The sequence below is a fragment of the Balaenoptera physalus genome (assembly GCF_965194825.1).
Source record: "Balaenoptera physalus genome assembly, chromosome: 8".
Classification (NCBI taxonomy): domain Eukaryota; kingdom Metazoa; phylum Chordata; class Mammalia; order Artiodactyla; family Balaenopteridae; genus Balaenoptera; species Balaenoptera physalus.
The window spans coordinates 17,724,128-17,748,698 of record NC_138887.1 but is presented as its reverse complement, the minus strand read 5'-3'; the positions used below and the strand labels follow the sequence as shown (position 1 = coordinate 17,748,698).

At 49.0% G+C, this 24,571-nt stretch overlaps 1 protein-coding gene and 1 long non-coding RNA gene across 11 annotated transcripts in view; one reads left to right on the top strand and one right to left on the bottom strand.

Annotated features, from left to right (window-relative positions):
* ATXN7L1 (ataxin 7 like 1) overlaps positions 1–24,571 on the bottom strand; it is a 236,720-nt gene that overhangs the window by 39,625 nt on the left and 172,524 nt on the right. For all 10 annotated transcript variants that reach the window (XM_082473446.1, XM_082473445.1, XM_082473448.1 and 7 more), the window contains one exon: positions 16,625–16,847. In XM_082473446.1, the coding sequence (XP_082329572.1) occupies positions 16,625–16,847 (223 nt within the window). The remainder of the gene's footprint in view (positions 1–16,624; positions 16,848–24,571) is intronic.
* Positions 1–24,571, top strand: part of LOC309666305 — a 386,060-nt gene that overhangs the window by 308,036 nt on the left and 53,453 nt on the right. The gene's annotated exons all lie outside the window — the stretch shown is intronic.

Sequence of the window (24,571 nt, the reverse complement as noted above, 5' to 3'; positions counted from 1 at the left end):
GCCAGCGTGCCACGCTATACACTGTCAGAGGACTTCTGGATCACTCATATCCCGGGGATGGGCTCAAATTGAGTGAGCCGCCATGGAACATTATCTAATATTCCATTTTAGGCAGCTAGTTATGTAAATAGGCAATTCTCAAGGCTGGCAGGTGAGAGGATGAATTTTAAGAAGACAGAGCACAAAGGTGTATGTTTGCTCTTCGGAGTCTGTCACCTTAGCCCCACTTCCCTGCCATTTCTCCTGTAACGGATATGCATTTGATTTCTGTGCATTTTATGCTGGATGACCCCGTGTCTGGGGGGCGGTGGAGAACTCTGTCTTGGGGTCTGAAAAGATGAGATGAGATGAATAAGCTTTGTTTTGGTTCCTGAACTAGATGCCCTTTTCCTCCTTGCAGGGGGGCAGAATGTGAACACTTCAGCCCCCCAAGTCATTTCTGAGCTGAGAGTGAAGCCGACTTAGCTATGTGAATGCCAAATGGGCTAGAAGACGCCTTAGACATGCCTGCAGACAATGGGGGACATGAGAGACGGGCTGGTTTTGCAGGTGAGGAGTCTTATCTGCCCACATGGCTGGCTGGCTCTCCCTTCCCTAAGATTCATTCGCAGATCATTTCTTTGATCAATTTGTTCATGAAATTATTTCAGCAACCCCTCAGCCCCTGCCCCTCTGCTGACTTTGGAACAGGATCCCGCATGTTATTTATAGGCCTCTGCCAGTGAGAAGGGCACTCAGTAGTGGAGCTCAATGCTTGAGACTTGAGACTTCAGCCCAGGACCACGTGCTTTCTTGGCCCGGGGAAGCGTGGGGTGGGACTTCAAGTCCCACGTGAGGGGAAACTGGAACAGTGGTTTTCAGTTAGACACCGAGTCACTGACAGTTCAGCCTTTGATGAGTGTTTCAATCACCGAGATATAGCTGCACTGCTGCTACTTTCTAGTTAATGGCAGTTCTCAAAGCACTCCCCTATCGCTGAAGAAGAGCACAAGAAGCCCTTGAAAAGTCAGCACACTAAGAAGCTGCAAAGATAGTACCTGGTGAAATCAGTGCTGCATTCCTGATTTCTTCCAAATGGTAAAAAATGCAAAGCCATGGGATATGGAATTCGTCCAGGCTCATTCCTTCACTCAATTTTAAAAGACACAAATTATAGAAAGCAGAGTCGCAAAGAGATATTTGTACACTTTGTTCATAGCAGCATTATTTACGGTGGCCAAAAGGTGGAAGCAACCTAAATGTCCACTGATGGATAAATGGATAAACAAAATGTGGTATATACATACAATGGAATATTATTCAGCCTTAAAAAGGAAGGAAGTTCTGACACACGGATAAACACTGAGGACGTTATGTTAAGTGAAATAGGTAAGTCAGAAAAAGGTGAATACTGTATGATTCCACTTGTATGAGGCACCTAGAGTGGTCAAGTTCATAGAGACAGAAAGGAGAATGGTGGTTGCAGGGGAGTATCGAGTTCAGCGATACTGTTGAGTGGTTATCGAGTTGCAGTTTTGCAAGCTGAAGAGTCCTGGAGATCGGCTGCACAACAATGTGAATGTACTTAGTACTCCTGAACTGTACTTTAAACATGGTTAACATGGGAAATTTTCTTACGTGTATTTTACCACAGTTAAAAAAAAATTTTAATGTACAAACCAAAAAAAAAAAAATCCCACAAATTACAAACTCATGTAACTTAAAGTATACTTCAATATCCTGACTTTAAAAATACATAAGAGCCTGCTTAAAAAGCTCTTGTTGATTTATGTCACCCTTGTTTTGACCTGCAGACTTTTATTTCTTTAGAAAAAAGTTAAACTTCAAGTGTTGTTGTGAACACGTGAACTAGGAGCCAGGTGAGAAGATTCCCTAGCGCGTGTGTGGCCTCCTCTGATATAGTTCCTTGTGAAGCCAAGTGAGTTCAGGAAAGGAAATTAGGACCTTCACGCTCCAGATCCAGCTCTTGTCCCACGAGCCGGTCTGAGTTGCATGCTGAGTACTCACGAGCTTAGCAGACAGAGCTATGATGTTGGGATAGAATGATCCAGAGCAATTATAACAACTGCGATAAATTTCAAAACCGGGTCAAGTGGTCCTCAGACGCTCACAGTACAGTCTGCGTTTCTCCCCTGAAGTCACGGTCCAACTGCAGCGAGTCCCTTAAGGCAGCTACGAGAGCACAGGTGCAGCAGGTCCAGCCACGGGAACAGTGCCACATGACTCGCCTCTTTGCTGGTGATGCTTCTTCCTGACCGTGTGTTAGTGACTGAGCTTGAGCCAAGCCAGCGAATATGTGTGACTGATCTCCTAATTTGGGATTTTCTCCACTACTTGAGCGTGGTCCACTCACACCCTCTACTGCCAACGCTTCCATAACTCCAGCTGGACTTCAATCCCAGTGCCCAGAGACAGGATGTGGAACTGGAGTCCATCAGAAACAAGAAGGGAAGGCTGATGCGTGGGCCTCTTGGACTGGAATGGGGGGTGTTAAGGAAAGCGTGTTTCAAAGGGCTCCGAAGACCAGGTGAGGAGCGGAGCCACGGAGTAAACACCCCTGAAGCCAGGTGAGCAGCCACTTGGCAGTGGGAGGGGAAGGAAGATTGAGTTGCTGGGGTGGGAATTCTAAGGGTGTCCACTAGCTAGTGGAGAAGGGCTATAGACAGACAGCAGGAGAGACTGCGGACCGTCTCTGATCCTTTTTTCTTTAGCATCCTTTCCTTCCCCCAAAGGCTTCGGGCTTCCCCTCTAAGGCGACCTGCTTGTGGCCTGAGCCGAGAAGGTACTTCTGCTGGGTGTTAAGAGAAGACAGTGAAGCAGGAAGCTTAGTGATAGTAGCAAGGGTCAAACACATCCTCAGGGGAAATGAGAGACAGAGACAGAGACACAGAGACAGAGAGAGACAGAGAGACAGAGAGACCTTCCTAATTAACCTCACCACCCTCATTCCCCAGCATAAATGTCAGCCATTGGTCCAGCTGAGAATTTAGTCTCCTTTCTTCACTACTATTGGCAACAGCCCCCAGATCCCAAACAGATGAACAAGGAGCAAATGATCGCAAGAAGGTACCACACGATTTGGAAAGCCAATCCCAGAGGTTTGATTTTTTTCAGCCCTGGCTAACGTAAGACACTACTGAGAGCCCCAGGTCCTGTTTCACTTACATACAGACCCCCGCATGTGTGAGGGAGGGCAGCTGCCCTGGCACCATCATCTCAGGACTGCCTTCTCCTTTCTCCCATTGTCCCTTTTCCCACTCCCCTCCCTCCTCTGCCATCACCTCTTCCAGCCGATAAGTACAGTGTTCCAGCCCGGGCAGCAGACCCTGAATAACAGGCTCACTTTTTTTCCATTTGGAAAGAAGCCAAAAGATTCTGACCCCCTGCTGTCACAGCATCTCCCACTTCGTGTCAAATCACAGGAACTCCAGCACCTCCATGTGCTGCCAGGAGCTGGGAGGGGTGGAGAATTGGCAACACCCAGATGACTAACTGAGCAATTTATTAGCCTCTTTGCTTAGTTCCCCCTAAGTTTAACAAAAGCCCCTCAAGTTCCTTCCCTTTCAATCTGAAGGGATGCACTTACACACTCACCGAGGTCTCACAATTAGTTGCATTTATCAACTCACTATTGTCCAAGACGTGTCCCCACTCTTCCTGCTGCTTTCATAATGCCTGTTTTGTTTGCTTGGGATGAACCCTCTCAGGGAGCCCAGGGCTGCAGCTTGTCCCCCTGCTGCGTCTAATATACTGGGAGCACTTATCTCCTTGCTGTCTCTGCGCCTCTGTCCCGGGTCCCCAGAAGGGATTCCACAGCCGAGAACAGTCCCCCCTCATCTTCCTTGCTGGATCTACCTTGCTTCTTTATGCTGCTTCGGCTGCCGGCGTCTTCTTCCTGGGTGCTTGGCCTGTCTGAATTTACCTTTCTGGACCAAGGAGAGTCCTCTGGCTTTAAGAAAAATGGTTCTCCTGGCACCAGGTAGATTCCCCTCCCCGCCCAGTGATGTCTGCAAAAGAGCAGAGGTGGAGAATCTTATGGTGCCGTTTCTAGGGCCACCAACGTGTTGTGGGACCAGCTGCTCTCCCGCCAGCTATGCTTTCCTGGCGATCATGATTTATCCTTCCATCATCAACAGATAAGCCTTAAAAGAATGGTCCAGAAAATCTTTAGGCCTGCAGAAATCGTTGCCAGCCCTGTTCCACTTAGCAGCACAGGGGAAAGATGGAGTTGACAGGCAGGAGCCTGAAGACATATGGTATTTGTGCTGTGGGTTACGTGTCTGATGAGAGTTCTCAGCTGTCTGATTTCTTCCCACTGATTCCTTCCACCAAGGCCCATGAGCCTGTGTTTCTGGTCTGGCAGAATTTTGAGGATCTCTGACTCACTGGCTAATCCTTGAAAGGGTCATCTCACCCAGCCTCTTGCCTTCCAAGAAGGGATAGTAGGTAAGTCATCCCAAATCAAAAGGAACTGACCTTATTTTAAAAGGCCCTCAGAGAAGGAATTCTATTTGGCTCTCTTGGATGCATTTTGGGGGCTGCTATCAGGCCATTAAGCCAAATTTAGATTCTTTAAATTGAAGGAATACTTGGGACATTCTTGAAGTCTGGGAGTCAGGCAATCCCTAAGAATCAGCCTAAATAACAGAGCCACAAAGTCCTATTTTGGTACAATAGACACAGGAAGTGCTATATAAATCCTGACGAATGAATGCATAGTATTTTTTTCAATCTGGAAAAAGTTTGGGAAAACTTTCAGAAAGCCGATTTGTCAACACCTGAAGCAAACAGTAAACAGGGTAATCAACCACCGAGCACGGGAAATAAGGAAATCTGCCAGATTAATATTATTCTGCAGCTGAGTGTCAGGCCTGGTGGGCAGAAAGGAAGCACCATGCATAATCTCTCCTGGCCTTTGCACAGTTTTGGATGCCGTCCCACATAACACACCCTCAGCAAGCTGGCAAAATGTGGTTAGACCACACAGCTACTGGGGGTGAGTGGCCCTGGCAGCTGAGGCAAAAAAAGATTGGTTAGCAGGGTCTCGTGCCAGCCCAGAGTCGTACCCACAGGAGCTCGCAGGGGCCCATCGCTGGCCAAGAAGATTAAAGTGTGTCAAGAAGATTCATCAGTGACTTGGGTGATGGGTCAAGATCTCATCCATCAATTGGGGGAAAAGGCGGTTAGTCGCTGGGAAGAATGATGTGGGACTTTCCCTTAGGAGGCAGGGAGAAATGAACACGCTGACTCTGACACATTGTAAACGTGGCCAGAGGCAAGTAAGATCAAATCAGGGAGAACAAGTAGGGCTGAGGTGGGGGGTCTGTGCCTTGTCATTGTTCTGGTAAAGTCATAGAATGTGGAAGGTGTTGCAAGATAATTTAGGGTAATGGTTAGGAATACAGGCTTTGAAATCAGACAAACCTAGATCCAAATCCTGCCTTTTCTATTGCTAGATGCATTATGGTGGGAAAGCCATCTGACTTCCGTGGGAATTAAAAATGGCAGCCAGCCTGGCAAGTGGATGAGCGCTGGCCTCTGTTCCTCCTCACCTCCTTGGCAGGACGGCTTCGCAGTGCAAAGCCCAGGCAGGCACGTGAGGCTGCCCTGCCTGGCTCATCTCAGAATTTCACTACTCTGGCTTCAGTTTCCTTATCAGTAAAATGAAGGTCATGACAGATATTTGAAGTGATGAACCGAGATAATACATATACAGTGCTTAGCATGGTGCTTGGGCACATAGTTGGTCCTCAATAAATTGCAGCAAAAACAAAAAGGGGGAGAGGATCACGCCGTCCCCTCTCCCTACTGCCCCTGATGCTTCTGGAGTGCAAGTCACTGTCACCATCAGAACTTTTTGTCCTCTTAGCCCTTCTGGTCCCATGATGGGGGGAGGGGTGGAAGAGGATGTGGGGGGCATGAGTGGAAGATGGGTGGGAGCAGATGGCCCTCCATATTTACCCAGAGTGGAGGACCACTTCTTGGGGGTGCAGAAGGGGAAAGACAGAGCCGAGTAAGAAGGCTTTTCAGCCTCAATCCCTTTCCAGGAGCCCTCAGCCCTACTTCACAATCCCACCTGCTTCTCTGTCTCTAGTCTCCGAGGCACTGCCCAAGCCTGGACTAGTGGTGAAAGCTCCCACCTGCATACACATTCTAGAAGAATGAGGGGAACTCCAGCCTCCTCTCAGACGAACGTGTAGTCTCCTGCAACCCTGACCTGTGTGAGGCAATGGGGGTCCTTGCTGGCCCTAAGACGCCTTCTGGAAGAAGAACTGTATGTGCCCCCTTCTAGGCTGCTCCACATTCCCTGGAAGCAGGAAGTCCCAGCATCAGCCTCTGTTTAGTGTCTCCCGCACTTCTGTTAATCAGGGCTTCCCAAGGCACGGAGCTCAGAAGGTGGTCTCCGAATCCAATGAGAGATCAATGGGCACTAAATGCCCTGACATTCCTAGGGAGTCATAATACCCCAAGATTGTGGGAAAAATCAGTAAGCCAGAGGAGAGAGGAAGATAACGAAGGGAAAACAGAGTCCTGGCACAGTAGGGTACATGAAGCGGGACAGGCTGTCTCCGGAGTGCACAGGGGACCAGCCTGCCTGCAGGGGTGCAGCCTCGGGCAGGGAGTCTGGGTGGAATTTAAGACAAGCCCAGACCAAACCAACCATACCTGCTCAGTGTCTTTCCTTCCACGTATGAGAACGGAAAGCCTCACAATGAAAATAAGTACCCAGTGAAATTCTCATCAAGGCATAAATGGTATCAAGGGCCTTTGAGGGCAGGATTTGAGATGAAAGAGATCAGGAAGCAAGTGGATTCTGGAGGGAGCGCTGGTGCAGGGCAGAACGGAGCCCCCAGCGCCGGCCCGGTCCAGACTCGGCTCAGGAGCTGCCAGTGGGCGCGCTCCCGCCTGCAGCCACCAGAGGTCATCGGCTCCCGCTGCTGGAGCTACAAGCTGCCCTGCCTGCCGGGCCTACCCCTCGCCTTCCAGAGCCCGCGCAGCCAGCACGTTCACTGCCTCCCTCAAGCCCTGCAGCCAACACCGCCCCAGAGGGAGAGACGGGACCCTACAGAACATCTTCCATCCCCCTGCCAGGGAAGGCGGGGAACCGGGACCAGGGCTCAGGCCCTCAGCTTTTGCTTTCAGGAAGCTTGTTCTGAGCATAGCATCCCTGGCTGCCGTCAGCGCCCCAGCCTCTGCTCCCAGCTTCTTTCACAGGGCCACTTCCCCAGGAAGCATCTTTCCTCTCAACCTCTTCCTCCTTCTCCGTATTGGAATCCAGAACTGGGCAGGCAGCCCCGCACCCAAACCACCTCCATCCAGAAGGCCGAGCCCTACAGCAAACTCAGGAAATGCTTTGCCCCAAATTAAATACACTTTGTGTTTTTAAAAAGCTCCACGTTAACAACATCACCATCCAGTTGGAGACCTTCCCCCACGCTGTCACCCTTCCTGCGTTACCACTTCAGGCCTCATCGCGGCTTGCCTGAACCTGTATCGAAATCCCATCATCATCCGGCCTCTCTCTGTGCTCAATCCATCTCCACCAATGCAAATCCGACCCTGCTATCCCGCTGCTTAGAAGACACTGTGGGCTCCCCACCGCCCAGGGGACCAAGTCCAACCTCGCAGCTGGCCCCCGACGGTTCCCGCCCCGGGCACCTTCTCCCAGCGCCTCGCGGGACTCTAGCTCCTGGAACACTGTGTCCGCTCGCCTGGCTCTGGGCCTTTGCGTGGGTGGGCAGTTCCTCCTGCTGCTGTGCCCGCCTCCCTCCTCAGGGTGAACACACCCGCAGCTGCCCTGATCCGGATGACGGGTCCTCTCCTCCCTCAGCGCTGGCTGTGCCTTCCTTGGTCTTTCTGCCACACTTATCACAACAAAGAGCAAGGTTTTAGTTCTAAGGCTCTGTGGCCTGGCCAGACCATGAACTACCTGAGGGCGGGGAGCTGGGCCAAGTGCATACGCCACTCTGGAGTTATCCCAGCCACATACATACTATTTAGCACTTAGGCTCAATCAGTGTTTGATGACTGAGTCAGTGTTTGCAGTGAAGGTTAAATCACATAACACAAGACGAAGCAAACCAGCTCTCCACCAGCACAAATGCTTTAGGAAAGGACCAGCCTGCAGCTGTCTCTCTTCTTGGTAGAGGAGCCATGGCGATGACAGCACTGTGGGGGTGTTGTCGACCTCCCCGCATCCCTCATGCCTCTCACTCGCCCTTGCCATGCAGGCGCTGGGCGGTAGGCTGCGCCCACATGGGAGGTCGTGTTTCCTCCTCACCCTTAATTTATAGATGAGCAACCTGAGGCTTAGAAAGGTTGACCCAGGGCATTCGTTCAGCAAAGTGAAGGGCGAGAAAGGGGTTGAACTTCAGGGAGCTCTAAGGGCGGGGATCTTTATCACAACCCCAGCTCCACCCCTGTCCAGCTGTGTGTGCCACCTCAGGGAGCCACTTCATCTGTTTCCTCATCTCATCACCGAGTAGCCTTGAGGCTCAAGAGGGAGTGGGGCTATTGGGATTTCCCTGGCGGTCCGGTGGTTGGGACTCTGCGCTCTCACTGCTGAGGGCCTGGGTTCGATCCCTGGTTGGGGATCTAAGATCCCACAAGTCTCCCGGTGCTGCCAAAAAACAACAACAAACAAACAAACAAACAAACAAAAAGAAACCGAAGAAAAGGGAGTGGGGCTACGAAGGCATCTAAAAATGACAATGTGCTCTGCAGATAGGAAGGACCGTGGTTACCAACCTTCATGGCTCAGACTCTCTCTCTCCAGTCATGCCACTTCTTTTCTCTCCCCAGCTGTCATAGCCTATATTCTCCTTCCTTAGACTCTGGTCTCTATTTTTGAGCACTTCTGTGACTCGACAAGGTCAGCTGAGTTTACACCCAAGGAGCTGTCCATTGTTCTTCTGAAACTCAAGGAACAGGCAGCATTTAGATGCTTCAGCTCCAGATGCCTCCCTGTCCTGGCAGGGACATTATCCCCTCTGGATGCCTGAATATCCCAACCTGCCTCCCTTCCATCCTCGTACCCACCTGCCCTTTCTATTCTGTGGCTCATCACAGTAACCTCTGGCTGCTCCTTCAGCCCACCCACCCTCCCTCCCTCCTCCTCTGCCCCACTCCTTCCCCCTTGATACCCACACCTGTACCACTAGGGGCAAAAACTGCCCTCAGAATGTGCCCCCCTCATCTCGTGTGTGAGGGGCTGGATCTGTAAGTGGGAGTCCAGGGAGGGACTTCTGTGGAATGCCATGCCACCTCCTCACTTCCCTTCTGACCAGGGTTTTCCTCATATGGTCAAGCGCATCCTGGGACACGACACGCAGGGCCTGTGCTATGGTCATGACTGTAACTGCTGCCTCTAATCGAAAAGAAAATACCTTTCCCTTCTTGCCAGAGCACAGAAGGTTTTTCCTTTTTATCACCCAGGACCTAGTTCTCTCTTCCTAACTCTAATAAATTGTAACAGAGAAAAAGAATTCCGTGATGGAAAATGGCACCCTGATTTCTCCTCGAGAACTCAAAAAATCATTATTTATACCTGTTGCTTCCTTTAGCATCTCTGTGAGGAAGGAGAAGGAGCAGCTGTACTTCACAGACCTTTTCCTTCGTTCACTCACTCATCGTACATTCGTTTATGAAATATCTGCTGGACACCAGATTCCATGCTAAAAAATGGGCATGCAGCAGGGCAGGGGAGGATAGAGGTGCAAACAAGTACCATGTATGATGGTACCTGTTATAGTGGTATCTTGAGTGTTAATGGGAGCTTAGAAGAAGGAGCACCTCAGTCTGTATAAAAAGTCCAGGAAGGCTTCATGGAGGAAGTGATGCTCATGTAGAGATTTTAAGTATGTGTAGGGACAGGCGAGGAGGCCACTCCCGGTAGGGGAAACAGCACACGAGGAGCTACAATGAGATCGGGACACCTGGAAAATGAAATGAAGGGGTTAATACACTGGCAGTAGGTGTTGGACAGGTGGGAAATGCCAGATCATATATCTACCTCCAAAGGGGTTGAGCTTCTGTGGGCAAACAACCGAGGGCCACTGAAGAATACTGAGCAGGGCAGGGGCACCGCACGAACCCTGCTGAGGGAACTGGGGTGGTCAGAGCGGTTAGGTCACCTGGTGGGTCTGCTGCAGCCCTTTGGGTCTCTAGAATTTTCCAGCCTCAGCCAAAGTCCTGAGGTCACTCCCTACGTCCTGTGGGAGCCATCGATACTGAGCCGTGGTCTTGCCCCCAGTTCACGCCAACATCAGGTAACAGCCGTAAGCCAGCCTCGTTTCTCCCACGGCGCCACGCCGTTATCACTCCCTTCTCCATAAGGCGGCGGGAGAGCTTCCAGAGCGCCCCTACCGCACAGCCTCCGCCGCCCAGGAGCACACGCCTCCCATCCTGAACACCCACAGGAGCCCTGCCTCTGTGAGAAGGGGGGCCCTCCTCCACCCGCCGCCGGGCACACGCAAGGAGACCCGGGAGCTTGCTGATTTTTCTCGTGCTCTGGTTCGTTTTCCTTCCGGAGCGGCAGGCTCATCTTCTGCATTTTTAATAGCTGAGCACATTTAGCATTCAGCGCACAGTGGGCTGATAAGGCCCGAAGAGAAGGCAGCAAGCCATGCAGGGGAGGAAAACCTCCTCCCTGCTCCCGCCCACATCAGTGGCTTTGCGGATTTGAGCTCCCCCATCGCCCAACGCGCTGCACCAGGGTGGCTGAAGCGGCAGCAGGTGGGCAAGTCAGACCGGCTGATGCAGACCCCGTGCAAGGAGCTGGTTCTCCGGATGAGCAGCGACTCATAAGAAAAGTCTGAGACGCTCGTCTGAGCTCAGAAAGAGCCAGTCGTAATTCCCTCTCGACTTCCACCTGGGAAGTCTTACCCACCTCCCTCCACCTTTACGGGCTCCAAGGGTATTCTCTGGCCTCTGGCTCCCCCAGGGGTGGTCCCCATGGGCAGGACGGTGAATTAGTGGAGAGGGGCTCTGAGAGCCTGGGAGCTGGGCGAACCGTGGGTGCTGCTAGGCAGATCTGCAGGGGGACAAGGCTGGCAGCGCAGGGATGCCCTGTTTCCCCCTTTCTTCTAATGCAGTTACTTTTTAACCTCTCCAGGCACAGAAGGGAGAAAACAACAAATCCACGGACCATTTAACCTTCTGTGAGACGGCAGGAGGTGGGCCTGAACTTAGGAGCGGCGTTTTATGGCCGGACACCGTGAATTTGAGCTACTTGGAAAAGGGCGTGTTGCTAACCTGCTGTTAATCTCATCTAAAGGCCATGGCCCACCACCTGCAGGCACGGCTTATGCTTTGGCCTTTAGATGCACAGCTCCTGGAAGCAGGGAACAGAGTTTGGGCAGGGGGTTCTCTACATGGCCAAACTGGGTCCTCTGGGTCTGCTCCCACCAAACCCCTGGCAGCAGCAGGCGAATGTGAGAAAGCAGGAGAGTTCCTTCCACCCTGGAATTTAGCAGCTCCTGTCAGGGAGGAGAGCATTAAAGAGACCCAAGGAGCCACCTTGACACACCTGTGAATCAAAGAACCAGAGGGTTCGCCTGGCCCAGGTGTCCAGGTTTGTGCCGTCTGATCCAAGAGCCACTAGCCATTTGTGGCTACTGAGCACTTACGATGTGGCTGAGGATCTGAACTTTAATTTTTATTTAATTTGAATTCATTACAATTTAAAAATAGGTACTTGATTCAGTTATAAGAAAATGTTTTAAGTATGTTTTCGAACAGCTTAGTATGCAAATCTATTTTATAATAGCTGTTTTTTGTTTTTTTTTTTTTTAATGAAGTCTAACTATGGATCAAGTATTTCCAGTGATAATTTAGTGTCCAAGTTGACATGTGCGGTAAGTATAAAACACACACAGGATTTTGAAGACTTAAGAAAAAAAAAAAAAAAAAGAACAATCTATCTCACTGATTATATATTGAAATAATACTGTGGTTGTATTAGGCTTAATAAAACATATTGCTCAAAATTCATTTCACTTGTTTCTGATCACTTTTTCCAGCGTGGCCACTAGAAAATTTTAAATTACATGTGTGGTGCACATTACATGTGATTGGACAGTGCCAGTCTAAACAATTCTAGATAAAGGACTAACCATCTCCAGGAATGGAAATCTTATGATGCTTTCCAATGGCCAGATCCATTTCATTCAATTCAACAAATATTTACTGACAAGGGGACTGTGTTTGCTGAGTGTGAGGACCTGCCATGTGAGAGGCCCCGCAATTGCCGCGGAGTAGAAGGAATACAGAGGTCTAATCTACAGCACCACAGAACGAGCCACGGGTGAGGCAAAGATGCAGTGCAGCGGGGACGAAAAGGAGATGCTAGCGTACCAGGTGGCTGGCAACAAGGAAGAGAATAAGAGAGAGAAAGGCTTTGAGAAGAAGGTGGTCCCTGGGATGGGCAGTGAGGAGCAGTCGGGGTTTGGGCCAGGAGAGAAGGGACGGGATGCTGCGGAAGGAACCCCGCCTCCTCCGGTTCTTCCCCTCCTCGGGCCCCATTCTCCAGGGCCCTGCCCTTGGCTCCCGCTCTTCTTAAGCCACATATCTTCCCGGGAATCCCCATCTGTATCACGGCTTCAATGCCCGTGTCTACGCCGACAACTCTCAAATCTCCATCCCCAGCCCGTGCCTCTCTCCCGACCTCTGGGACCAAACACTCAAGGCCCAGCGGACATCTCCATGTAGATATTTCTCAGATACTTCAAACTCCATGGACTCCCCGGCGGAACTCATCCTCTCCTCCCCACCCTAGACTCTGGCCCTTTCTGTCCTTCTCTTGAGGAAGTGGCAGGACCAGTCACCCAGCTGTCCAAGCCAGGAACATTACCCTAAACACTTCCCTTGCATTACGAGCCCTAATACAACCAGCCCCAAAGTCCTGTGGGGTTTTCCTCAGCACCTCTCCCACCCGGCCCCTTCCACACACGTCCACTACCGCTGCCTGGGTCCGGGCTGTCACCACGCCCCACCTGGGTTATGCAATAGCACCCTCACTCTTCTGGCTGCTTCTTGAGTGGCCCCTCATGCCATCATTTATACTGCTTTCGGGAGGTCTTAGTACAATTGAAAACTGCTCCTCTAACAGCTCCATGCAGCTTTCAGGGTGAAGCCCAAATTCCTGAATTTAGCTCATACAGCAGAACTTTATAACCTGGCCCTCATTCACCTACTCAAGTTTCATCTCCTGCCTCTCCCGACAGCCAAGTACTTCTGCGTGTTCTGTTCCCCTTGCCTGGAACACCCTCCCCATTTTCTTAAAAAAAAAAAAAGTTTTTTTAAAATTGTGTTTAAAAAAAAAAAATCTATCTATCTATCTATCTATCTCAATCATAAGATTTACCATTCTAATCCAGTTTTCTTTGTGTAGGTTATTCCTATTTATCCTTCAAGTTCAGCTCAAGTGTGACCTCTTCTGAAAAACTTTTTCTGAGTCCTCAGCCTGGGTTAGGTGCCCTTCTGCTGTGCTACCAATATCTTACCTCTTATCATGTTGTATTCTGTGTTAGCTTATGTCTCTTTTTACAGACTCCCTAGGACAGTGTGTGTGTCTTATTTAATTTTGTATTCAAGGGCGCAGTGTACAGTTGTGCAGGTTACGGACTGCACTAGATGACTGGCTGAGGAAATGAATAAGAAATGAAGACCATTAGCCAATTGTGCACTCTGGTCCAGGGCTGTATCCAGGCCTTTTTCTAACTTGCACAGAGGTGCCATAGGTGCCAAGCCCTGTATATCTTCAGGGCTTGTTATAGAGCTGGCACATAGTATTATAGTAGGTGCTCATTAAATGTTAAATTGAATAAAGACGACGGATGGTTTAGGCAAAGGGACCAGGGGAAGACATGGTGGGGAAGCTGGAGTAATGGGATGTTACTGAATGATCAAGATTGGATTAGGGGGATTTGCAGTCAGTTTTTAGAGGGTCCTTATAGATACACCTCCTTCTAGATGTAGGTGCTTGACTTTTAAAGGGGAACTCAGCTCTGGTTCTCCTTTTTTTTTTTCCCTTTGTGCACCCATTGGAATAGATTCTACAGTATATAAAGGGCTGAGGTCCTAAGTCTTAATTCAGTAGACAGTGAGGAACCTTGAAGAATTTTTGAGGATTGTGTCTTAAAAATCACAAAATATTCAGGCTTGAAAATAAGATTCAGAGAAGTTAAGTGACTTGTTCAGGGTCACACAGAAAGTTAGTGGCCGAGCTGGACCTTGAACTGGCTTTCCTTGCCCCTCCAGTGCTCCTTCTTCCACAGCGCCCTTTGGGGAAGGCTCCCTGAACTGAGGCGGGCCCTGGAAGCCCCCAAACCAAATCTTCCCAGCCCTCCAATATGAGTCCCCAGTGACGGTGGGCAGGGGATGGGCTGACCGGAGGTGAGAACAGGCAGGAGGCTGCTGCAGTCAACGCGCAGCCTCACTCGGCATGCCTCCCTTGATCTGCCTGATATCTACCTACTTGAAGTTAGGTAAATTGCCCAGGAGCTTTCTGCTCTTCACACAAGGTCAGTGCTCTAGTTTTTGGAGGCCTTTTTTCATAAGGGCTTATTTCCCTTCTTGCAATCCTTTTGGTTGCTTTTCTTTGGACCCTGGCTAGTTTTTTCAGATTCTTTCAAAACCACCTTCTGCCTCTAGCTGAAGGGGCCTTGCGCATAGCAGGGCTTAGTAAGTGCGTGTTGAGCTGGTGTGAGCCGACCATGGAGGATGATCTAACCTGAGCGGTCTCCCTTGAAGCCTTGCCTTCTGGGAGAATTCTTGGTGCTGCATCTCACCCTCCTGGGACCATGTTTATCAGTTATCATTTACTGCATTCATGCTATGATCTTCCATGACCCCCGAGTCTCCTTCTGACTTACTCCCCATGAGCCCCCTGCCCAGCTTTCCTCATTTAGTTGCTCTATAGCTCATTTCTAGACTCTGAATAAACGGTTTTATCCTTTTCCATTTTCAACTTCAGTCTGAGTCTGAAGAGCCATTTCCCTACTTTTTCCAGGAGACTGGGCTTCTCAACCTGTCTCCCTGGTTATAGGAGCTCTGTCCTTTGGCACACGTGATAATAATGATAACAATAACGTTATCATCAAATATTCATTGAACGTGTTCCCTGCTCCAGACATCACGCTTCCTGCTTTTATAAAAATTAGTTCACTTCATCCTCACAAAAATCCTGTGGGGTAGAGATATCAGTAACCACATTTTACAGATGAGGAAAACCGAGGCACACCAAGATCAAGCCATTTGCCCAAGGTCACCCACCTGAGATTTGTATATAGGCAGTGATACAGGAAGTGCTTACATCAGGACACCAGATGCTGCCTTGGCAAACAACCTTTCAGGGGCTCTCCGAGGTCACCATAAGAAGGACACTCACGCTACCAGCAGGCAGGCCCAGAGGCCACCAACTGTCACTCTCAGGCTAGGTCTTCCCTAAGCAGCTATGTCCTCTTACAGCATGGAGAGCCTAACACTCGAGAGAACCAAGCTCGTCCGTGAGCCCTGGCTGCGTGACAGGTGCCTCCCCTCCTTGACAGCCACGTCTAAACCTTTCCTCTCTGTCACAAGAGGCCCCTTAGTTGATCTGGCATAATTAGCTCTTTACAAAGTCATCAAAATTGCCCGCGTGCAGTGACAAACCAATCGATGGATGATTTTTAGTCCACGGCTTTCCCAGCTATGAACGTAAGTGTAATTAAAAGTAAGAAAGTGTAAGAAACGTAAGAAGTGTAAGAAGACATCTTCTGCAGCATGAATTAACAGAAGATGCTTTCTCTTTAGATATATAAACGAACAGAGTCCACACTTATCCCTTGTCTGCCTTCACGAGGCCAGCAAGGTAAGGCTAGAGGCTCCGTACTAAGCCGGTCCCTAAGGGTTCCAAGTTGGGTCCTTGGCATTTGAAGATACTCATCTTCTGCCTCCTGTGCTCATTTTCACTTTGGTTTCCTATCTGTCCATTCCACAGGTAACCTCTTCTGACTTCTCGGTAAAGACGGAGATAAAAAAGTGAATTAAACGCCTCTGATTTTTCACAGTCACCTGCCACCAGCCCTCTCCCACCCCATCACGTCGCAGGCAGCGACATTCCCTTTGGATTTCCTTCCTTCCTTCCGTCCTCAGCTCCCAATTACCTGCCTCTGCTGGCAGCTCCTTCACGGAGTGCAGGCCAGGCTGCTCGCGATGGGAAGCCCTGGGGGGAGGGCCTGCCTTCCAGGGCCCTGGGGCAGCAGCAGGACCTCACTCCCTGCGGGGCAGACTGGCGGTGCTTTTGATTATTTATACCAACACTTCTGTTCACCGGGGTGGAAAATTGAGAGGTGACCGTATAACCGAGGAATATTTCCCTGTTACCCTCTTCTTAGACACAACTTGCCTCAGCTCTCAGGAGCAGAAAAAATTCCCCTGTCGGGCAGATAGTCCTTTAAGGTGCCCTGTTTCTCCTGGTATTTAGGTTTCTCATCCCATCATTCTGGTTTTCTGTCCCTTCCCTCCCCACTTCCCCAAATTTCTGGACATGATGCCCAGGAACAAAGCCGCTGGGTAAACACTGTTTTCTGTGGTGACAGGGACAAGCAGCGAGGACAGATGGCTGCCAGCACCCGACACTCACCATGCTTTGTCCCTTGATCCCTTCGCTGAAAAGATTGTGTGCTGTTTGCTGCTGGAGGTTAGGAGATTGTCTTTGGGCGTTTTGAATGGCTTTGAGGAGCTGCTGGCAGAGGTATGGCCGCTGAGACAGGCTTTTGTTTTCACCTGTACTAGTGATGTCCGGGCATTGGAGGGTGGCGACGCCGGAGAGGGAGAAGGTCTACACATTGAACCGTGTCTTCTCTCTACAGGGGGAGAAAGAACAGAACTCAGCACACCATCTGTAGCAAGTGAGTCACATGCATAGCCGTGTACATTACAGGCAAAGAGGAGAGTGCTGATCTTGCAGTGTCGGTCCCCGAAGCCTCAGTTCTGACTACGGTTTGCTTGACATCATATCCCACCAACTAGCAGTGATTACCTTCTGAATTTCTGTATCAAGTGGCAAGCTGAACTCGCACTACAGTTATCATGGGAGGCTTTACCAGGCGATCCTCCTGCAAGACCACGGCCACAGGACTAGTAGAGGGGATGCCCGGTGTCCTGGGAACGTAGTGAGAGAACCACACAGCCCAAGCCATCCCCAGACAGCCACTCAGAGGCCACATGGTCCCTCGGGGCAGTGGGGAGGGTAGGACTTTTCAGATAACAAATAGCAATTTCTCAAACCTGACCCCTAGCAGGAGCACTTAAGTCACAAGGACTTGTGACATTCAGCAGGGCTGAATGAAAGGGTCTTCTAGATCCAGAAGGTGGCCCAGCATCTGTCCACACGCCCCTGTGGCCTCTCCAGGGCTCACTGAGGTCCAGGGCCACAGGTGCCGGGTCAGGACATGCAGGAGGACATCAACGCTGAAGGCAGAATCCACAGGTCTGGGGCCTGGACGTGGGCAGCCCCTTCCTGGGGCTCTAAGAGAATACCAGCACCCTGGGAGACATGCCCCACTTGTTCACCCTCGTTCGGCTCCTGTGGTCTCGACTTGATGGGCAGGATAAGAATGTTGACCAAGAGAGTAGGTGCACGAGGTAAAGCTCTGGTGTACACCCACTACGGCAGTTCCTAACTGTTACAGGGGAACAGATTTGATAAACGTTAAGGACCCGTCCCAAGAAAAATGCCCCAAAACTCTGTATACAATTACAGGAAGGAATCCTGAACCCCCAAAAGACAAACGCTCTGAAATCCTCAAGAAAAATGCCCCAAAACTCTGTATACAATTACAGGAAGGAATCCTGAAGCCCCAAAAGACAAACGCTCTGAAATCCTAAGTCCCCTCTGGCTCCCTCGTACCTACTACAAAGCCCCACATATAGTTAGTGCCTAATTACTACGTGTTGAATAAATAAATGAAATGATAACAGATCTCCAGATGGGAAGGACTAGAGATCACAAAGCTGGAGATCTGGCTTGAACGTGAAAACGAAGAAGATGGGGGCAAAGATGGCAGATCCCACTCTCCTTCCATCTCCGAGCCGAGTCTCACTTTTCTCATTAGTGAGGCATTTCTGGCTGCTATTCCAGGTACCCTGGATAGAAAGCCAGACTGACTACGGCTATGAGGGACAAGCCTTTGGGCTTCCTCTGCACTTCCTGGTACCAATGGGCTGCCAGTTTGTCTCCAAGCCGACTGACTCTAATCCTGTGATGAAGCGGGAATTGGGGGGCGGGGGAAAGTGGATTTTTGAGGATTATCTGATTGCTGGGTGTTTCTGCCTGACCAGTGTTCACAGGTTGCCTGCACTGAATAACTTTACTGGGGAATCTTTCTTCACTGAATCAGAGGAGACCTTGCATACATGCTCAGTTCCCAGAGCCACCCTGTTCAGGGATGTGAAAACCAAGAGCTAGTTCCAGGGCCTCTGTTTTGATGTAGTAGAGAGAACCCTGGGCTAGGAGCCAGGAGACCCAGGCTCCAGTTCCAGCCTCACCACATTATTAGGCTTTTGGCCTGGAGTTCACCACTTAAACTTTCTGTTTCCGTGCCTTTATCTGTAAATGAAGTGGGTCCCTAGATGGCCTGGAAGGCCTCTTTCTACTCCATTACCATAAATACAAGGCATACTTACACCTGATCCTTCTCTTCCCATCTCTCGTGATTCCTGAATGTCATAGCAATAGTTATAGCACAAGTATTGAAATATTTTACTCAGGCAGGATCTTCCTTGGAGGAATTCATCCTTTGTAAAATTGTACTGGTCTTTACAACCCCTTTGACACAGGCAGGAAGCAGCCAGCCGTCTCCACCCGCCTCATGACTGACTGGCTAAAGAAGACCCAGCGAGGCGAGGTGACTAGCCAAGGTCAGGGCCAGTGGCTATGAGAGGAATGGGGCCTCTGTGCTATGGGCAAGGGCTTAGCTGCTTCTCAGGAAGGCAGGAAACGGGGTGTACTGTGACCAAGATGTGAAGCCAGGGAATTCGGAAGCACAGGACTTAGAATCACTGAAGGTTAGAACTGGATCTTAAAAGTCAGCTCGTCCCCTCTGCTTGCTGATGGATGAGGTTATCACTTAGAGAGGTTATCAGTTACCAGCCTGCAGGGCAAAGCTAGTTGGTGGCAGGGTTGAGTTCAGAACCAAGGCTTCTCACTTCAAATCCATAGCATAGTTCTTTCTGCCCTTCAGAAATGTCTTGCTCAGCAATTTTTTTTTTTTTTGGCTGAAGTTTCCAAAACTAAAATAAGACTTTGATTTTTACCACTACTGTTTTGGATTGTTCTGCACACTCATTCACTCATTTGCTCTCATGTGCTCAAGCTGGCAGGGGGGTGGGGGAAGGGACATGCAGAAGTATTCCCCCATTCTGGTGGAGAGGTAAGCCTTCATAATGAAGAGAATTTTTACTTTGCTGAACTAAGAGTGGAAAATAATACCAGTAAGCAAAGATAAATCACAAAGAACCGTGACATTAAGGACAAAATGAATGGGCCAGACCAGGGATTCCAAAATCACCTCCAGAGAATTACGATTAGTGACCCTGCCAAGGCGTTCTTGCTGCTAAACTCACAGAAAAAATTAAATCAATGGCTAAGCCTTCTTCTTGGTTTTATATTTTGGTCCCACAAATTTTTCTTGAATGATCAATTGAAAGAACAAGTTGCGAACGAGAGAATATTCATCAAGTTTGGAAGACAGCCCTTTACCCTTAGTTTGTTTTGTTTTGGTTTGGTTTTTTTACTGTGAGATTTTTGTATGGTAATAAACAGATTGAAGCAGCATTTCCTACTTGTGAAACTGTTTCTTGTTGATCAGACTGAATTAAATCTGTCACTATTTCAAGGTATCCCACAAAGAGGCCCGTACTTCTGTCCCCTCGGCTTGGAGAATGAGCTTGCCAGCCTCCCATGCAGGCGACAGAGCCTATGTAAGAATTTAAAGTGGGGAAACAGGGTCAGAGTGATAAGAGCTTCCGCTCAGGAGGTGAGTATCAAACCTACTTCACTTGGCTAAGCTTTTGAAAATGGGTAGAACTGATGTCCGGGTAGGACAGAGTTACTAGATTTTTCAGAAAGATGTCATTCCTATTCAATCTGTGTTTCTCTAGCCTGTGAAGACCCGCCCGTAGGTAACTGTCGGAGAGGTCGACAGGCTGGTGATAGGAGAAAACAGTCTTAGTTTCTTGTAAAAAGATGTTGCCAGGCAAGTGGAATGTCTCTGGGTAAAGTGTTCCAGATTTACATCACAATCATTCTGATATAAGAACTCAACCTACTTTGGGCTTACCCATCCCCCCCCTGCATGCCCCCCCTGCATTTTGGTCAAGGGACTGCTTTAGGTGGATCGCTATAATTATTCTAATTCCATTTGCCTTGCCCAGAAACAGCTGACAGAACATTTATTTTTTACTCACTTTTAAAATATTCTACAGACTGAAGCAATCTTAGAGAAAAAAACCCTTTCCCTCCAAATTTTCTCATTCTCTGTTCATGTACATAGATGCATTAACAAAACAGTAATCGATCGATATTTTGGACTATTCTTTTTCAACTAACATTATTCCAGTTATATGTTTCTAATTCCCATATATTGGTCATTTTAAATGGTTAGGTAATATTTAATCACTGACATCATGCTTTAGATTACTTAGCTATTCTCTTACTACTTACTGTCTGGCTTTTGTTCTTTCTTCCTTTTTTCTCCTTTCTCTCTTTCTTTCTTTTTTTTTTTTTTTTTTACAATTTAGTTAAAAAGGGATTTGAGATTATTTCTTTGAGGTGTAGTTCCCAAAGTGAAAAAGGTTGCAATAGTTTATAGCTTTTGCAACACATTTCTTTCCAGATCATGGGCCAGAAAGACCAAGCCAATCTATTGTGCTAATGTTGAATGTGAGTACTTACTTACTGAAGTGAAAACAGAAAATCACTGTCAGGACATTCACGCAGAATTAAATGTCCACTACATCAGTAACGACCTCAGTGACTGACGTTTGATCAGCAACCTCTGGTCTCACCCCTTCTGTCCTCTGGCCAATAGTAATAATAACTTATTAAGACTTTCCCATGTGCCAAGAACTCTACTAAATACTTGAATTACCTTAGTAATTGCCTAGTATTTAGTTCTTACAATACCCTAGGAGAGGTACAATTATTATATCTGTTCTACAGATGAAGAAACTGAGGTTAGAGATACAAGTTGACCAAGTTCATGGAGCTAGGAAACATTAGATTTGTGGATGTCTTCAGAGCCTGTGGTTTTAACTCTGAGCTCTACCACCTTGAAATCCTAGAAGCTGCTGCAGCATATAGGGAGAGCCTGGAAGGCTGCTGGACACCTCCCCTCCCCACTGAGTACGGGCATTTCAGCAGGGCACCTGACTCCCCTAGGGAGAGGGGGAAAAACACCTAATGTGGCAGCTTTTAAGGTACCAATCAGCTATAGCCTGAGACCTCAACCCCAAAGAAATGACCGAAGAAAGGAAAACCCAAATCCTTTTACTTTTTTGCATTTCCATCACAGGAAATCCAGAGCATGGCCTCAGCCACTGGCTGTTCTAAGACCACCTGCTTCACTGTGTACAGCCTAACCATCCATGAGGGACTCCAGGGTGCAATCCCAGAGACCAGCTGAGCAGGGGGCTTGCAGACACCGTGCGGGGAGCCCTGGTGTCTCCACAATCCTCTCCCCTTACTACTCTCCACTGGGAAAAGTCCACCAGGTTCTCAGGCCATTGCATCTCCGTAAAAATTCGGAACCCTCCCCTCCCCCCATGCTTATTCACTGAGATATTTTTATACTCACAGCATCAGTGTCCTGCATTTAAAACCTCAGCACAGACGCCTCACGAATGGCTGAGCCGGCCGCCAACACCCAGTGTGGTTCCCTGTACCAGTTTTAGAAAGAACGCATTGGGAATTTTCCAATATGGTGTTTAAGGGATCAATCCCCGCCCCGCCCCCGCCCCCAACAGAGTGTGCGCACCACAGTCACTTGTGGCCCGACACGCTTGTGTAAACTCACTTGGGCTTAGGCCAGCTCCTGGCTTGCTCGTTTGACAGTGCTGAGACTCCTTCAGCCCTCACCTCTGAGAGCAGGTGCTTGGCAAATCATTAGCCGGGTTCTATTTTATCAATGGATTCTATCTGCTTTAGTAGCTGCGGTCAGGATGCTTTCCATAAAGGACAACCCTGAACTCCAAGGGACCTTCCAAAAGTAAACTGGAGCCGGAGGGTGAGGGGCAGAGCACACACCTTGGCCCAGGGAATCATGCAGGAACCACGCTAGCTGTATCTTGCAACCACTTGGTGAGGGGGTGAGGCAGGTATGCCCCCATTTTACAGCTGTGGAAACTGAGGCAGGTTGCATTTCGGAAACCTGTCCAGAGTCTGTTAAGGCTCGGAAGTGGAGAGAGCAGGGGTAGCATCTGAGCTGTGGTCTCATTTGCCACAGTTGTAGCTGGCCACTAAATATAGTGCCATGGTGGTTAGAGGGGGGATATTGAATCAGCTTTCCTCAGCAGGGGAGGAAATGAAGACACAGGAAAGTCAAGTGACTAAGGCAGGCAGCGAGTGGCAGGCAGAGGCGTGCCAAGCAGCTCCTGTGCCAGGAGTGCTTGTGAGCTGCCCAGGAGCCCACTCCCTCCTTGGGCTGCGGTGCCTCTTTAAAAGCTGTCAGGGCCTGAGTGGCTGGGGAGGTGTTCCTTCAAGCATGGGTGCCTGTCACCAGTTAGCTTATACTAGTTCTTCTTTACCCCTCTTCACCGGCTACCCAGATGGGCAACACACACCATCTGGGGCCCTTTGACAAAAGCCACTGTGGGCCGGTGCCTACACTGCTCGTGCCGGCTCAGTTCTCAAATCCCCCTAGGCTCTGGGTTGGTTTCTCGGCCATCTGGTCACTCTGTGCCCATTCATTCAGTTAGGAAGAGAAGCAGCATTCCTTGGATGCCTACTATGTGTCAGGCACTGAGCAAGCTACTTTTACACCTACCAGCTCATGCAATCTACCCAACAACCCCCCAAAGTGGATACTGTTAGCCTCCTCGTTGTAGATGGGGAAATTAAAGCTTAGCAAGATTATGAAACAAGGCCAAGGTCACAGTGACCTTGGCAGTTAGAAGGTGAGCCCAGGCCTGCCTGGCCCCAGAGCCAATGCCCTTTCCTCCATGCCACCCTCTGGGATACTGTCTTTCCTCTACACGTAAGCAATACAACTTCTCTGAAGATTCTAACAAAGCATCTCCCATTTTCAGAGCTGGCCCAGGATACAGCTCTGAAGTTAGATAACTTGGGATGCTTTTTACATCTCCCTCTCGGAGGCATTCCCCCACCCCACCTGCGCTCTTCTATTGGTTATTTATACATTTCTGGCATCAACCACTGCCAGGTAGGATTTGGGGAGTCCCAGGGACTTTCCAGGGCCCTGATGTATTTCCATCAGCCCCCAAGGATGCCCTCACTAGACATTTAACCTAGCCGAAGGAGAAAAACACCCCCAACAATATAGACCTGTGGGGAAACAAACACATGTACACACTGCTGGGGGTACTTCCAAGGGATGACAGTTCTCTGGAGAGCAACCTCGTGTTGATGATATCAGTTAAAAAGCATTCACAGGGCTTCCCTGGTGGCGCAGTGGTTAAGAATCCGCCTGCCAATGCAGGGGATACGGGTTTGAGCCCTGGTCCGGGAAGATCCCACATGCCGTGAAGCAACTAAGTCCCTGCACCACAGCTACTGAGCCTGCGCTCTAGAGCCCGCGAGCCACAACTACTGAAGCCCATGCGCCACAACTACTGAGCCTGTGCTCTACAGCCCGCAAGCCACAGCTACTGAAGTCTGCGCGCCTAGAGCTTGTGCTCCACAACAAGAGAAGCCACCACAGTGGGAAGCCCTCGCACCGCAATGAAGAGTAGCCCCCGCTCGCCACAACTAGAGAAAGCCCACGCACAGCAACGAAGACCCAACGCAGCCAAAAAATAAATAAATAAATAAATAAATAAATAAATGAAATCTATTAAAGAAAAAAAAAAAAAGCATTTGATCTGGTAACCTGGTAATTTTAGTCTGGAAAATAGACCTCAAGGAAATATCCCTCCCCAAGAAAAGTTCAAAGATATTCTCAGCAGCATTGCTTACAATAGTAAAAAATACCATAACCAACCTGGTCTATGATAAAACAACTGAAAATGACAGGTATGAGGGTTATCTCAATCTAAGGAAATGTGTATGTGAGACAGTACTACCCAAATTCACAAGAAAATTAAAAATATCACCAGTATATGCAAACACTAATCATTAATCTATAAAAATGTAAAACATTTAACATATATATACATGAATATATAACACAGATAGAAAAGGAAAAAAGGGAAGGATATAGGATGCCTCTATTTTTGTTAAAGTTGTTTTTTAAATCCATACAAGAAAAAAGAAAAACAAACAACAGCAACAGAAACACTAACACATCCTTAACCAGAGAGGCCAAAGGGGAGAAAACAGGTGCAAATACAAAAGGAGGAAGGAGAGAAAAGC